Genomic DNA, 15,550 nt, shown 5'->3' with positions numbered 1-15,550 from the left:
TCTTAAATTTTTTTGTTCTGGTTTTTGGTTTTGGTTTGGGGTTTCTTTGCTGTGTAAAGGGGAATTAGCTTAAATGGTAGAGCGCTTGCTTAGCATGCGAGAGGTAGTGGGATCGATGCCCTCATTCTCCATTTGGCTTTTGCCTTCTTACATTTTTTTGTTCTGGGTTTTGGTTTGGGGTTTTGGTTTGGGGTTTCTTTACTGCGTAAAGGGGAATTAGCTCAAATGGTAGAGCGCTTGCTTAGCATGCGAGAGGTAGTGGGATCGATGCCCACATTCTCCATTTGGCTTTTGCCTTCTTAAATTTTTTGTTTTTGTTCTTGGTTTGGGGTTTATTCATTGCATAAAAAGGGGAATTAGCTCAAATGGTAGATCACTTTTGCTTAGCATGTGAGAGGTAGTGGGATCGATGCCCACATTCTCCATTTGGCTTTTGCCTTCTTCAATTTTTTTGTTCTGGTTTTTGGTTTTGGTTTGGGGTTTCTTTGCTGCGTAAAGGGGAATTAGCTCAAATGGTAGAGCGCTTGCTTCGCATGCGAGAGGTAGTGGGATCGATGCCCACATTCTCCATTTGGCTTTTGCCTTCTTAAATTTTTTTGTTCTGGGTTTTGGTTTTGGTTTGAGGTTTCTTTGCTGTGTAAAGGGGAATTAGCTCAAATGGTAGAGCGCTTGCTTAGCATCCGAGAGGTAGTGGGATCGATGCCCACATTCTCCATTTGGCTTTTGCATTCTTAAATTTTTTTTATTCTGGGTTTTGTTTTGGGGTTTCTTTACTGCGTAAAGGGGAATTAGCTCAAATGGTAGAGCGCTTGCTTAGCATGCGAGAGGTAGTGGGATCGATGCCCTCATTCTCCATTTGGCTTTTGCCTTCTTACATTTTTTTGTTCTGGGTTTTGGTTTGGGGTTTCTTTACTGCGTAAAGGGGAATTAGCTCAAATGGTAGAGCGCTTGCTTAGCATGCGAGAGGTAGTGGGATCGATGCCCACATTCTCCATTTGGCTTTTGCCTTCTTAAATTTTTATTTTTGTTCTTGGTTTGGGGTTTATTCATTGCATAAAAAGGGGAATTAGCTCAAATGGTAGATCACTTTTGCTTAGCATGCGAGAGGTAATGGGATCGATGCCCACATCTCCATTTGGCTTTTGCCTTCTTAAATTTTTTTGTTCTTGGTTTTGGTTTTGGTTTGGGGTTTTTTGCTGCGTAACGGGGAATTAGCTCAAATGGTAGAGCGCTTGCTTTGCAAGCGAGAGGTAGTGGGATCGATGCCCACATTCTCCATTTGGCTTTTGCCTTCTTAAATTTTTTTGTTCTGGGTTTTGGTTTGGGGTTGCTTTACTGCGTAAAGGGAAATTAGCTCAAATGGTAGATTGTTGCTTAGCATGCGTGAGGTAGTGGGATCGATACCCACATTCTCCATTTGGCTTTTGTTTTCTTAAATCTTTTGTTTTTGTTCTTGTTTTTGGTTTGGGGTCTGATTTTCTGAAATGGGGAATTAGCTCAAATGGTAGAGCGCTTGCTTCGCATGCGAGAGGTAGTGGGATTGACTTTTGTTGTTGTTTTTGGTGGGGGGTTGCAAAAGGGGGATATTAGCTCAAATCTTTGTTAGTTTTTCTTGAAAGTTAGGGGAATTAGCTCAAATGGTAGAGCACTCTTTTTGCACGCGAGAGGTAGATCTTAATTTTGGATCAGTTGCACCTGAAGGTTTTTGATTCGTTCGTGTGCAGACTTGTCTGGGTGCGTATTGCACCGCAGACTGGATGTTTTGCAACTCGCATTCCGTAACGCGATTAAAAAAAACAGCCATGCCGACGCATCATTGCCATGGCTCATGTTTGCTCGCTTAGCAGAAAGTGACATGCTAATTCTCTCCTGATGGTACGCCAGTGTCAACACAGGAGTCTGCGAGTCATCCAAACAGATGTCTGGTGTCTATACACTTCTTAGGCACATGCTTAGCTAACAGTTTTTAATTTGTCACTTAAGTGCAACTTTTTGGTTAACAGTTGCAATCAAGTGAAATCGGGATGCTTAGAAAGAAAACTCGCTAAGACAAGATAACAAGCTAATCAACTCTAAATTTTAGGACAACAAAGATGTTAATAATGACTTCAAAAAGCGGGCTATTAGCAATGCTACATCCTAAGCTAAGTGAGCTTTTAGCATTGATTAGACTTTTTGTTGACATTTTTGCGCAACAAAACGTGATGAATCGTGATGTCAGGATGCAAGACAACAAACAGGTCCTGACTTCAATTGAGATGAAAACTGTTTAGAAACTAAAAATTGGCAGCTAATAAAAAAGCTGGCAGCTGCCTAGCAGCAGCTATACATGCTAGGTTAAGGGAGCTTCTTAGCATGTCAACTTATTTGAATCCAAATTTTAGGATAACAAGTTGCCTATGTTGAATTTGAATTTAGTAAGCTCAGAGCACTTAAAATGAGAAAATAACAGCTAATAAAAAGCTAGTGGCTAGCATGCAGCTAGTCTAAATGCCAAACTGAGCTAATATAGCTCTTAAGCTACCATTGCTCTGTCAATTTGTTATGCTATTATAATGTTAGTATGGCAAAGATGTTACTCAATTAGCATTGATCAGTTAAATTGGTTTGCTGTTTTCATCCAACTTTTCAGATGACAAATATTTTGACTGTAGTGACTGCAAGATACTTAAAAGCTTTAAATGATAAATAACAACAAGCTAACAAGTAGTTAGTAGCAACTCCACGTGCTAAACTGCGCCAGGATATTTTCTTAGCTAGCATGGAACAGCCAATTTGCTGTTTGAATGGTGCTTGGAGGACAACAAACCTCTTGAAAAGTGAGACCAGACCACTTCAACACAGAAGATTTCAACTAACGAAAATCTCTCGGCAGTTGAACATGTTAGGCTAAGCTAGTTAGCTAAGATAGTTTCGTAGTTAGCATAAATAAGTCAACTTGGCATATTATTTTAATCCAACCAAGTTTGTGAATCAAGTGAGAACAGGAAATGGAAAATAATGGCTAAAATAGCTAGCGACGTGCAATTACCAACTCGACATGCAAAGTTAGCCTCTTGATGCAAAACTCTCTATATGTTGTTTGGATATAACTATTAGGACAACAAACCCACTTAATTGAGATTGGAACAAAAAATAGCGGCTGATAAAGAGTTAGTGGCTACCAATCAGCAACGCTACATGTTAGCAACATGTAGCAAGTATTGAGAGATGAGAAAACACAGAGTGGAAATGAGACTTTCGACCATCTGCATTTGATTTGCGGACCGCAATTCTTCCTCCGGGGGACCCCAAAGGGGGGTCCAGAGGACTGGGCAAGGTTCTACATTGATGCTTTGCGATAGCAGCTAACGACAACACTACCTTGTCAACAAGAACCATTGAATTTCAGCATTGAACATTTTTTTTCCGGGAACATTTTGGATGGTGTGAAGCACGACTATATAATCGTGCTGAGGGAATGTGCCTGACTTAAATGTGAGGCATGAACATGACTGACTATAGGAATGTGCGTGCTGAGACATGACTGTTACTATATAAAGCTGTTGAGTGAAAAACAAAAAAAAAGTGATGCATGACTATGACTGCTTTGCTAAGGCTGAAACATGATTGAGACTACAGCAGCCTTAAACCTGAAACATGATTGTTAGCACTGATACACGACTGCGACAATCCTCGTCCTCGCAGGTGTCTGACAAACTCCCCGAGCTGAAGAAACGAGCCAAGCTTCCTCACGCCCACAATCTCCTCAAGGATGTCGCACTATTCAACGGCACCTGGAGGCCGGGGAAGCGTCCCCGCTGCGGAGTTCCCGACTTTCCCGACGGCCAGCGGAGACGTCTCCTCCCGCCGGGACACCGGCGGAGACGCTTTGTCCTCTACGGGGGACGCCTGGATCGGAACGACCTCACCTACAGGTTAGCTATGCTAACAGGCGGGCATGCTAAGCGTGCGCCATTCGGCAGCTTGGTTTGGAGATTACAGTCAAGAGAGTTAGACAGTGAGTGAGCAAGTTAGCAATTTAGGCGAGTTGGACAGCAAGTTAGAAAGTAATATTTCAACTTGTACTTGTGAAATGATTACTTCTAGAATATTACATGTTTAAACTCATATTTCAAACTTATTCTTATAAAACTAAACTTTTTCTCAAAATATGAGATCTTTATTTGAATAAAATCATAATTTTCCCCTCACATTATATATTTTATTTTCTTCCAATATGAATCAATGTAAGTAAATTGAAGGATTTTTTTTCCAATATTAGAACAACCTTTTTCTCATAGAATCACAACTTTTACTTTCTTGTAAAAATGACTTAATTCTTTCTCATAATACTCTTAACTTTCTGCTTGTTTCTGAGAATCGAATTAATTGCCAGTAAATTGTGTCAATATTGCTCAAATCCTGCGGGTTTTTTTTTTTTTTTTTTTTTGTCAGAATCGTGCGCTTCCCGTGGCAGATGGGCGAGGAGAAAGTGCGGCGCGTCTTTCGGGAAGCCCTGAAGATCTGGAGCGACGTGACGCCGCTCACCTTCACCGAGATCCGCGCCGGCAAAGCCGACATCCGCATCGACTTCACCAGGTGCCGCGAAAGCAACGCTCGAAATTGTTTTCTGCTTTCCTTCTGCTCGTCCAGCAAACGTCATTTCTCAGCAAGCGCGTCGCGTGATCGCAAGCGCGTCACGTGATCGCAATCGCGTCACGGTCTTGTCGTCACATGATCGCAATCGCGTCACGGTCTTGTCGTCACATGATCGCAATCGCGTCATGGTCTTGTCGTCACGTGATTGCAATTGCGTCGCGGTCTTGTCGTCACATGATCGCAATCGCATCATGGTCTTGTCGTCACGTGATCGCAATCGCGTCACGGTCTTGTCGTCACGTGATCGCAATCGCGTCGCGGTCTTTTCATCACGTGATCGCAATTGCGTCGCGGTCTTGTCGTCACATGATCGCAATCGCGTCATGGTCTTGTCGTCACGTGATCGCAATCGTGTCACAGTCTTGTCGTCACGTGATCGCAATCGCGTCACAGTCTTGTCGTCACGTGATCGCAATCGCGTCACGGTCTTGTCGTCACGTGATCGCAATTGCGTCGCGGTCTTGTCGTCACATGATCGCAATCGCGTCATGGTCTTGTCGTCACGTGATCGCAATCGCGTCACAGTCTTGTCGTCACGTGATCGCAATCGCGTCACAGTCTTGTCGTCACGTGATCGCAATCGCGTCACAGTCTTGTCGTCACGTGATCGCAATCGCGTCACAGTCTTGTCGTCACGTGATCGCAATCGCGTCACAGTCTTGTCGTCACGTGATCGCAATCGCGTCACGGTCTTGTCGTCACGTGATCGCAATTGCGTCGCGGTCTTGTCGTCACATGATCGCAATCGCGTCATGGTCTTGTCGTCACGTGATCGCAATCGCGTCGCGGTCTTGTCGTCACGTGATCGCAATCGCGTCGCGGTCTTTTCGCCACATCCGGCGCCACGACCACGACCGCCTCAACCAAAGCCTTCAAGTTTCTACCTTGCACTTAAAACTTGATTCTTTTTATTGATAGGTGTTTTAATCATATTTCTGCGCATCATAATTTTAAAATGATGCAATATTAGGATCATTTTAGGGGAATAGTTTGACTCTTTCTGTATATTTTAACTTTATTGTAAAATGACACTTTTTTCCTTTTCCTCATAATAATAAAACTAACTATATGATTAATGATTACGAAAAAAAATCATATTTTGACTTTTTTTGGTACAATTATGTTAAAAATACATTGTTTAAAAAAATTATTAAAATTTTGACTTTCACTTCATTCTCAAAATATAATTTTGAAGTATTGACTTTTGTCTTGTAAAATAAGCATTTTAATAAAAAATAAACAATATTACAACTTTCTTTGAAAAAAAAATGTACAACAAAACAAAATTCTGGTACAATTATGAGAGATATTGAGTAATACTTGGAATTTTGACTTGCAAAATTATTATTTCATACTTATGATTAAAAAAAGGTTATTTTGACTTTGTTCATGTAAAATTTTGGGGGACTTTTTTCTCATTTTCCTTGAATTCATTGAGTTGAATTTGACTTTACGTTTTTATTGTAGAATGTGCTTTGCACTTTCTTCTTTTTCTTTTCAAATTGTTTGTGTTGCTTTCCCCGTGCAGGTACTGGCACGGCGACAGCCTCCCGTTCGACGGCCCCGGCGGGATCCTGGCTCACGCCTTCTTCCCCAAAACTCATCGCCAAGGAGACGTCCACTTTGACTACGACGAGGCCTGGACGCTCGGAAACTACATGGGTCAGATGAACGGCTGCTACGTTAGCCAAAGCTAGTCATGCTAATGCTAATGTAGCTTTCACTGGGCAAAAAAAATGTTCAAACAAAGTGTTAACCACATGGTAAAGTACACGACAAAGAACAGGCTAACTAGCATGCTAACAATCATGCTGACTTTCAAACAAACGTGATAAAATGCTAACATAACATAAGATAATAAAATAGCTAACATGCTAACAAACTTTTCTTTTTTTTCCACTCACACAAATACGCACACATACAAACATGGTCTCCCAGGCGGGGAAGCAAACCCGCGCCAACCAGCATTGTAGGCAAGTGACGGTAACACGCCGCCTGGAGCCCAACATGCTAACAAACAAACTGCTAACAAACATACAAGTAAACTTGATAATACCCGTGCTAACAGATGGGGTAAAATGCTATCAAACTTGCGAACACATAAGCTAGCTTACAAACATGCTAACAAAGTTGCAACAACCACGCTAACTGGCGTACGTCCTTGCTTAGGGACGGACCTCCTCCAGGTGGCGGCTCACGAGTTCGGCCACGTCCTGGGCCTGCTTCACTCCAAGGAGCCCGGAGCCATCATGTCCGCCTACTACTCCTTCTCGTACCCGCTCAGGCTGAGCCACGACGACCAGCGCGGCATCCAGTACCTGTACGGGACACGGCCCAGGACACGGCCCACCTTGCCGCCCACTACGCCGCCACAACCGCCGCCGCCGCCGCCGCCACCGCCACCGTCCCATCCCGAGACCAACGAGATTCTCCCACATGTGAGTCAATCTAATTTATCACAGGCTTTTTAGCATCGTGCTAATTTACACATTACGTCAGCCACGCTACTGACTTAATCCTCAGGTAAAAATTGCTACAAGGACATATCCTAGCAACTAAACATGCTAATAAGTAAACGAGCTGCCAGGCAAGTATGCATGCAAATTATTATGTTAGTCTTGCTAGTAAACAAGCTATTAAATATATCACATTAGCTAGTTAACTAAAGAATGTGTAATATTATTTTCACAGCTGAAAATGCTACTAATTGTACATGGTAATAACCAAAAAACATTAGCAGCAATGCTAACAATGTATTATATCTTGAAGGTTAGCCATGCTAATGAACGCTTTACATCAGCCGCGCATGCAAACATGCTAACAAATGTACGTCAGCCGCATTTGGCGTCAGCCTGATGTTCTGTCTTGCGGTTTTGTTTAGCCCGACGCTTGCCAGACAGATTTCGACGCGGCGTCCATGATCCGCGGCGAGCTTTTTTTCTTCAAGTCGGGATACGTGTGGCGCATCCGCGATGGACAACTTGAGAGCGGCTATCCGGCGTTAGCGTCGCGCCACTGGCGAGGGATTCCCGACAACGTGGACGCCGCCTTCGAAGACAAGGCCGGGAACATTTGGTTCTTTCAAGGTGCGTACAGTTCAAAGGTCAAAACGCCGTCATGGAAAAGTAACCTTGAGATGCAGTCAATAAATACACTTGACAAAACAATTACAAAATTCATTCAAAAAAAGAAAATCAAGAAGAATTAACCAAAAAATAGTAATAAAAATGCAAATACAGAACATTACCAACACATTTAATTTAATCTAATTTACACTAAAACAGTAAAAAAAATTTTTTAATGAAACCCAACAAAATAGAAAAAAATACTTAGAAATTAAAAAAGTGACACAAACGCCTAAAATTAAATTTACAAAAATGTTTAAATGATTGTAAAAAAGAAAAAAAATATTCAAAATGCTAACAAAACCAACCAACAAAAATGCCCCAAAACAGCTTAATAAAAACTTATTAACAACATCAAAAACAGGATTACATTCAAAAAAATATTTAAACTATATATATTAATATATTTTTGTATTTTTTATATATTTCATATTTATACAACTTTAAAAAAAATACACACACAAAAACTACAACAGCAAATTGAAATCAACAAAAATTAACAATTATATATATAAATAAAAACTCAACAAAATTTACCAGTAATAAAAAAAAAAAAAGCAAAAACTTTTTTTAAATTATACTCCTGACAAATAAATTTAGAAAAAATGAAAGAAAACTATTTAACATATCAACAGGCAAAAGTTTCTCAGGTAACAATATAAGTATTAGAAATGTGATTGACTTTGAAATTTAAGTTTTGTCTTCTTTTTTTAATTTTTTTTTATTCACTTTTAAGGTTTTATGATGAAACTGAATGCAAACATCCCAAAAGCGTAAAAATCTGTTTTTCCACATAGCAGCAACGATTTGTTCTGATGTATGTCAGTTTTGCTGATTTTCTGCCACGTGTTGCGGTCAGGCGACAGCTACTGGGTGTTCGACGCCGAGATGCAGGTGCGAGGACCCGAGTCGGTCCGGGCCCTGGGCCTACCCGCGACGGGCGTCCGGGCGGCGCTGCGTTGGGGCCACGACCCGGACTTCAACACTTACGTGTTTGGCTCGGGCAGCTACTGGCGCTTCAGCCCTCGCCGCAGCCAGCTGGAGTCGCCGTACCCGCGCGACACGAGCGACTGGGCCGCCGCCGTCCCCGCCGACGTGGACGCCACCTTCCGGGATGCTTACGGTGCGAACAAAATGTTGGCCATGAGAAAAGTCACAGCTTAAGAAGTGATGACACTATTTAACGCTGTTGTCCGAGTGATATGTTACATTAGTGCTGTTTGAATTTGAATACGCTAAAGACGCTAGTTGTCGTTTGGAAAGCTGCTAAATGCTAACGGCCTCGTGTTGTTCCACAGGCTACGCCCACTTCATCCGCGGGCAGCAGTACTGGAAATTCGACCCGGTGGACATGAACTCTTTGGAGGGCTACCCCCGCTACGTGGGCATCGACTTCTTTGGCTGTCAGAACGTGTGACCGCCATCGGGTCGCCGCTGCCGCCCAATTGGGGACTGATTTTTCAGTCCAACCTCAGGCGCTCCCGCAGCACAAAGTACAAAGGCTGCTTTGGCGCCGCCTGCAGGCCAAACGCATTCACGGCGGTTTCCGGTGCTGCGCCTGGCCTCACCCCGGGACGAGTTCGGGGACCGCCGTGTTTGTCGGTGCGGGTCACTGATGAGTAGCTTGGTTGTCACGGCAACAGTCAAGCTGTTATTAATTAACCAATTAACAATTATGGTACAATTAGTGATCATTGTAATAATATGGCATATTTATACACTAAAACCTTTTTTGTACATATTAGTTTTTTTTTACTATTACATTTGTGTTTGGGAAGTGTAACTGTTTAAAAATAAAAGTTGTCAACAAACTTTGCTTGCTTGGAACCCTAATTTGAAACCCCAATGCTAGTTTGAAACCCTAACCTTGGTTTGAAACCCTTCTTTAAAGCTCCTATTTTGAAATCTACTTCGAAATGCTAAACCTAGTTTTAACCCTACTTTGAAACCCCAACTTTAATTTAAAACCCTACTTTAAAATCCTAACCCTAGTTTAAAAACCTAACTGACCCCGACTTCGAATAACATAACTAATTTGAAATCCTACTATGAAACCCCAACACCAGTAATTTAAAACCCTAGTTTGAAACCCTAACTTTAATACCCCAACTTTAATTGTAAACCCTAACTTTAATTTGAAACCTTAACCTAACTTTGAAAACCTACTTTGAAACCCTAACCCTAATTTGAAACCCTTTCTTTAAAAATGTAGCCCTACTTTGAAACCCTATATCGTCCTGATGTGATTGAAAATTTGAAGCCCTACCCTTGCTTTTTTCGAAGTCCAAAATCAGGCTTGATATCCACTAGAGCCCCAAAGTTTAACTTTCAAACCACTTCCAAACTAAACTTAATGTTGACTTAGACTAAACCTTGTCAGGCTTGAAACGCTAAGCCGTGACAAATCGCAGTCCTGCCTTCGTCACGGTTGTTCACATATTATAAGTCAGGTGTTCTGTTGAGAAAAATAAAGAAACCTTTTTTTTCCCTATTTGGTTTATTTTGTAAGAATCATTCAAATGTACAAAAAGACGGCAAATACAACATAAATATATTATCTGACTTCATGTCCTGTGTGTGTGTGTGTGTGTAGAGAAAATGTTAAAAGGGTGAACGAACAAGCCCATGTCACACTCGTGTGCTTCCAGAAAGGGGCGCAGATGATGAAGATGATAATGAAGATGATGATGATGATGAAGCATCATGTTGTTGCTCTACCAGGCTGGCGCCGTGTTGGCGAGTCGCCTCATTCGCCTGAAAAGACAACAAATATTTTTTTTAGAACTGCTAGCACCTTACTTTTTTCTTTTTTATGCACACATTTGTGTTTATTAGTAACTCATTTTAATTATTTCATACTTGTGTACTTTTTACCCTTTTAGACATTTTTTCCTAAGTTTTAACTTTTTCCACATATTTTTCACTTACCGGTCAATTTGAAATGTAACACTTTTACTTTGCAAATGTGTACATGTTTAACATGATTTCTTACATTTGTTTAAAAATTACATTAAAAAAACAACTTTTTTTTTTACGTTTTTACAATTTCAAGACCAAAAACAGAGAATTTGTATTTTTATTCATTTATACTTTTTGTAAATGTTTTACATTGTTGCATTGTAAAAAATACAAGTAAAAATAAATATTTACCGACGTAAACTTTTTTTTTTTTTGTAAATTCTGTTTTTAACTAAATTTCTACATATTGTAAATTTGCACATTTAAACTTTTTAAAATTCATACATTTTGCATATTTCTTTTCAATTTTTGTAAATCTTTAGCTTTATTTTATTTCTTTTTAACTTTTTGGGGGTAATTTGTACCTGTATTTTCCCCACACCTTTTTTTTTTTTGCAAATGTTTACTTATTAAATAAATGTAAAAACTTTCCCCCATTTTTTTTAATTTAGTTGCGTGCGGCGATGCCGACGCCCACCTGGTGTTTCTGTCCTGGTCCCTGATCTTCTTCTCCATCTCGGCGTCTGTCAGCGTCTCCAGCAGGGGGCACCACTGGTCGGCGTCGCCCGTGTTCCTGATGGCGATCTCCACGGTGGGGAGGGGGTTCTCGCTGCGCCGACGGAAAGACGCGAGTCACGTGACGGGGAAGGACGAGGGAGGACGAGGGCCCGTCTGACGCGGCCTACCTGAAGGCGTACGTCCTCTGGTGCCAGCTGAGCTGCCCCCTGATGCTGTAGGCGATGGTGGTGACAAACTCGCCCCCCAGGCCCAGCTCGGAGCACAACTTGAGCGCAAACTTCTCCGGGGAGTTGTCCCTCTCCGACATGTCCCACTCAAACTGGTCCACCAGGGAGATGTTGCCCACGTGGATGTTGAGCTGGGAACGCGGCAACAATGGAGGAGGACGTGAAGGGCCGAAGGATGGCGGCGGCGGCGGCGGGCGGCGGCTGGCTTACCTTGATGATGACCCTCTGGTCCGTCTGCTCGTCCAGGATGCTGTCGGTGGGGTACGACTCCATCTGCTGGCGGATGGCGGAAGCGATGGCGGGCACGAAGGCCAGCGGGTTGAGGTCCAGGTCGTCACACAGGATCTCCGAAAACATCTCGGGGGTCATCAGTTTTTCTGCCGTGCGCCACCAAAACATTCCACTTTTAGTTGGCCACGCACGCGCAAAACTCATTTTTCTTTAAAAGCCGAACCTCACATTTGAAACCTTAACACTAATTGACATCCCTAATATTGTTTTGGAAACCTCATTTGAACCCTCGCTTGAACCCCCAAACTTTGTTTAAAACTCCCGACTTTAAAACTCTCAACCTTCACTTTAAAACCTTTTACCACTTTAGACCTAACATGAACTTGAAACCGTACTTTGAAACTAACTTTGGCTTGAAACCCTCATTTGAAATCTTGACCTGAGCTTGAAACCTTAATGTGAAGTTCTCAGTCTTGAATCTGAATTAAAACACTATTTGAAAGCTTAACTTAATAAATCACAAAACCTGGCTTGAAACTAAATTAAGCTCATTTGAAAGGCTAACTCTTGCTTGAAATCCTTAACCCTCAAAACTTAAGCCCTGACTTGAAACCCTCCTTCGAAAATTGGCCCCTGGTAGCCTACTTTAGATCACCAACTCGTGTTCAAAAGCCGAACCAAACGTTGGAACTACAACCTACTCTGATATCCCAACACCAGAGGTGGCAAATCCTGGTCCAGAAAGTAAAAACCCTGCCACAATTTGACTTAGCTTTGAGTTAGCCTCGGGTGCTAGTTAGCTAGCATCCATGGTGCTCGTTTAGCTGCTAGGGAGCTAGCTAGCTAAAGCCAAACTGTGGCAGGGTTTTTACTTTCTGGACCAGGATTTGCCGCCCGTGCCCAACACATACCCCTGAACTTTGCTTAAAACCCAACTTTGCGAGCTCAACGCTCGCTAAATGCGAAACGACGTGTTATTTGTGCGACGTGCCGTTCATGTTCCACGTGAACGCGTCTCGAAGTTTTTGCCCCTCGATCTCCATGTCCAGACGGATCGGCACCAGAACTTCCGACTGCGTGGCGTTCTCGTGGATCACCGCCGGGTCGTGGTCGTCAAAGCTGAACCACGCACACGGACACACGCGTTAGCAAACGCACGCGCGCACACACACACAGAATGCTGATGTCTGACCAGAGCGGGAAGGTCCTCTTCTTGTCTCGGCCCAGGCGGCTGCGGTTGATGGTGGTGGAGCAGGGTACGGCGTCGAGGTGGTGCGAGCTGTTGGGCAGCGTGGGAACCCACTGGCTGTTCCTCTTGGCCTTCTGCTCCCTACGTCAACATCGAGCAATGTTAGGACCCGCACACGCGTCTCATCCATTTGGCAGGGGACGCTGCACTTCCACACTCAGCCACACGAGGGAGCGCTGCGCTCTCCAAAGAAATGCTGCATTCAAAGGCCGCCACTAAAGTAGGAAAATTCCGTCTATTTTCAGCAAGTAAATATGTTAAGCTACAATTGGCAAAAACAAACACTCCAAGTCATACTTTCAAACCCTAGCATGGCTTGAAACCTAAATTTGAAATCCTAACCCTTTTTTCAAACCCTAACACACGTCAAAACCCCATCTTGAAAATTTTAACCCTGGCTTGAAATCTTAAACCAGGTTCGAAGGCCTACTTCGAAACTCTGGCTGCTTTTAGAAACCCAAACCCATGTCAAAAAAATTCTAATTTGGAAACCCTAACCCAGGCTTGAAACCTCACTTTTGAAACACTACCGACCTTTGCTTGAATCTAGAATTTGAACCCCCAACTCAGGCTTGAAAACCAACCACCTAAATTTGAATCCTTAACCCACCCTGAAAGCTGAATTTGAAACGCTGCCACCAGCTTGAAACCACCAAAACCATGTTTGAATCTTGAAACCCTAACCCAGGCTTGAAACCCTACTTTCAAAGCCTGACCCCGGGCGTGACACCGTTAATTTGAAACTCCAACCCAAGCTTCAAACCCTAACCCTAACATAACAAGCCATGCTCGAATCTTGAACTTAAAACCCTAGCTTAGGCTTGAAACCCTAATTTGACGTGTGTGCTGACCCCCGTACTTTTCAAACTGCAACCCCGAGCGGAGTTTGGCGTCGCACCTGAGGTAGGCGGGCGGCTCGGTGCTGATGGAGACGGCTTTGTACTTGTCGTCGTTGCCGTCCAGGATCTCGTCCACCTCGCTGGCCTTGAGCAGCGTCACGCTGGTGGCGAGCTGCGTGTAGCCGTGGTCTGAAAGGCGGCAGACGGCCGGCGAGGCCTGGTGATTGGCCGGCGCCCATGGCCACGCCCCGGCCCCGCCCACACCCGCCGAGGCCTGGTGATTGGCCGGCGCCCATGGCCCCGCCCACGCCCGCCATACTGACCGTGCGACGACTCCACGATCTTCTTGCGCTCCTCCACCGACGCCAACTTCCTCCACAGCGACGGGTAGCGCTTGTACAGCGAACCCCGGAACATGCGCATGTAGTTGCCCACCTGGAAACATCGCACGACATCCGTTAATCGGCCCTCTGATTGTAACACTACCCTCGTTTAAAACCCTTATATAGGCTTACTATCATTTATTAACCGATTGTTTAAAAAAATTACCTAAACCTGGATGTACATTGAAACCCTCCGCCAAGCTTGACAAACCACCTTTAAACCTCAACTACTAGTTTTTCCTTCAGGGGTCTGCCACTCCAGACTTCCTCATACAAAACACAATGCAGCTCCTTCTGACCTTCTCCATCAACATCCTCAAAGCAAATACTGCATCTGTGGTACTGTTTTTTTTTTTTTGGCATGAAACCATCCTGCTGCTCACAACTCGGCACGTCTCCCTTGTCCTTAAAAATGGGCACCAGCACACTTCTCCTCCATTCCTCAGGGCATCTTCTGCTTTTTTGAACCCTAAACATCTTGAGAGCTTACTTTGACATCCGAATGATTATTTTAAAGCACAAACATTGTCTTGCCTCCGTAATTGAAAATCCTTTCCACATGTTTTGGCTGTCTCGCCTGTATATTCAAATAGCTGCGCAGCTACAAATTTAGCATGCTCGTCCACAAAAAGAGTGGAAACTCTAAACACGATATGACCGTTAAAAAAAACAAAACACATCAGTGCCTTAAAAGCCTAAAACAAGTGTCGATATTTTCTGAAATTAAATCCAAGTGGACGTCCAAGTCTTTTGATGCTCCCAACTTCGCTTAGCAACGTTAGCATGCGAGCTAACAACCGGCAAGAAGGCGACATGAAAGAAAAGTTGTGGTGAGGCGAGCGGAAAGGGTTCACATGTAGACACACTGACCTCCGAGCCGATCATATAATAATCGCCATCGTCTTCCAGCTGGAATTTGACCGGTTTTTGACCAAACGTCTTGCTAAGCGCCATACTGGAAATTATATGCAATAACAAAAGCGCAAGCGCAAAACTAGCAGACACGTCGTCGCGTGGTGATGACATCATACATTGCGAAGCCAATGATAGCCCAAAATAAGTCAGCAGCTTAATTGAAGCATTCGAGCTAATAAGATTCAAATTAAATTGTAAATACATAAACACGGGAATAAAGCGTAAATTATTGCGCTATACTACTAAAACTGTAATTGCTCAGTAGCGGGTTTAGTGCGCATGCGTACAGCCGACACTTTTTGTCGCGCAGTTATGACGACATGACAAACAGCAACTTGAAAAACATTTGAAAAACGGCACCAAGTTTGCACACAAAAAAAGTAAAAACATTTTAAATACAAAACAAATAATAGATTAATTAACATATACACGATTTTAAAATAGTGAGTAATATACACAAGCA

At 43.1% G+C, this 15,550-nt stretch overlaps 2 protein-coding genes and 1 non-coding gene across 4 annotated transcripts in view; 2 read left to right on the top strand and 1 right to left on the bottom strand.

Moving 5' to 3' along the window:
- mmp11a (matrix metallopeptidase 11a) overlaps nucleotides 1-9,578 on the top strand; it is a 51,897-nt gene extending 42,319 nt beyond the window's left edge. For both annotated transcript variants that reach the window (XM_077560649.1, XM_077560648.1), the window contains 7 exons: nucleotides 3,688-3,917; nucleotides 4,438-4,581; nucleotides 6,170-6,303; nucleotides 6,811-7,079; nucleotides 7,523-7,727; nucleotides 8,626-8,889; nucleotides 9,065-9,578. In XM_077560649.1, the coding sequence (XP_077416775.1) occupies nucleotides 3,688-3,917; nucleotides 4,438-4,581; nucleotides 6,170-6,303; nucleotides 6,811-7,079; nucleotides 7,523-7,727; nucleotides 8,626-8,889; nucleotides 9,065-9,183 (1,365 nt within the window). In that variant the 3' untranslated portion in view covers nucleotides 9,184-9,578. The remainder of the gene's footprint in view (nucleotides 1-3,687; nucleotides 3,918-4,437; nucleotides 4,582-6,169; nucleotides 6,304-6,810; nucleotides 7,080-7,522; nucleotides 7,728-8,625; nucleotides 8,890-9,064) is intronic.
- On the top strand, nucleotides 1,206-1,278 carry trnaa-ugc (transfer RNA alanine (anticodon UGC)). The gene has a single exon. It is a non-coding gene; the product is annotated as a tRNA-Ala (tRNA).
- Nucleotides 9,579-10,250: 672 nt separating the features above from the next.
- Nucleotides 10,251-15,204, bottom strand: LOC144048557 (SWI/SNF-related matrix-associated actin-dependent regulator of chromatin subfamily B member 1). Its single transcript, XM_077560681.1, has 9 exons — nucleotides 15,043-15,204; nucleotides 14,113-14,224; nucleotides 13,849-13,978; nucleotides 12,894-13,031; nucleotides 12,693-12,820; nucleotides 11,681-11,847; nucleotides 11,411-11,601; nucleotides 11,203-11,334; nucleotides 10,251-10,520 (listed from the first exon to the last, which is right to left on the bottom strand). The coding sequence occupies exons 1-9, from the start codon at nucleotides 15,199-15,201 to the stop codon at nucleotides 10,481-10,483; spliced, it is 1,197 nt and encodes a 398-aa protein (XP_077416807.1). The 5' UTR covers nucleotides 15,202-15,204; the 3' UTR covers nucleotides 10,251-10,480.
- Nucleotides 15,205-15,550: the final 346 nt, after the last annotated feature.

The sequence above is a fragment of the Vanacampus margaritifer genome, chromosome 3 (genome assembly GCF_051991255.1).
Source record: "Vanacampus margaritifer isolate UIUO_Vmar chromosome 3, RoL_Vmar_1.0, whole genome shotgun sequence".
NCBI classification, from domain to species: Eukaryota; Metazoa; Chordata; class Actinopteri; order Syngnathiformes; family Syngnathidae; genus Vanacampus; species Vanacampus margaritifer.
This window is presented reverse-complemented; position numbering and strand designations above follow the sequence as displayed.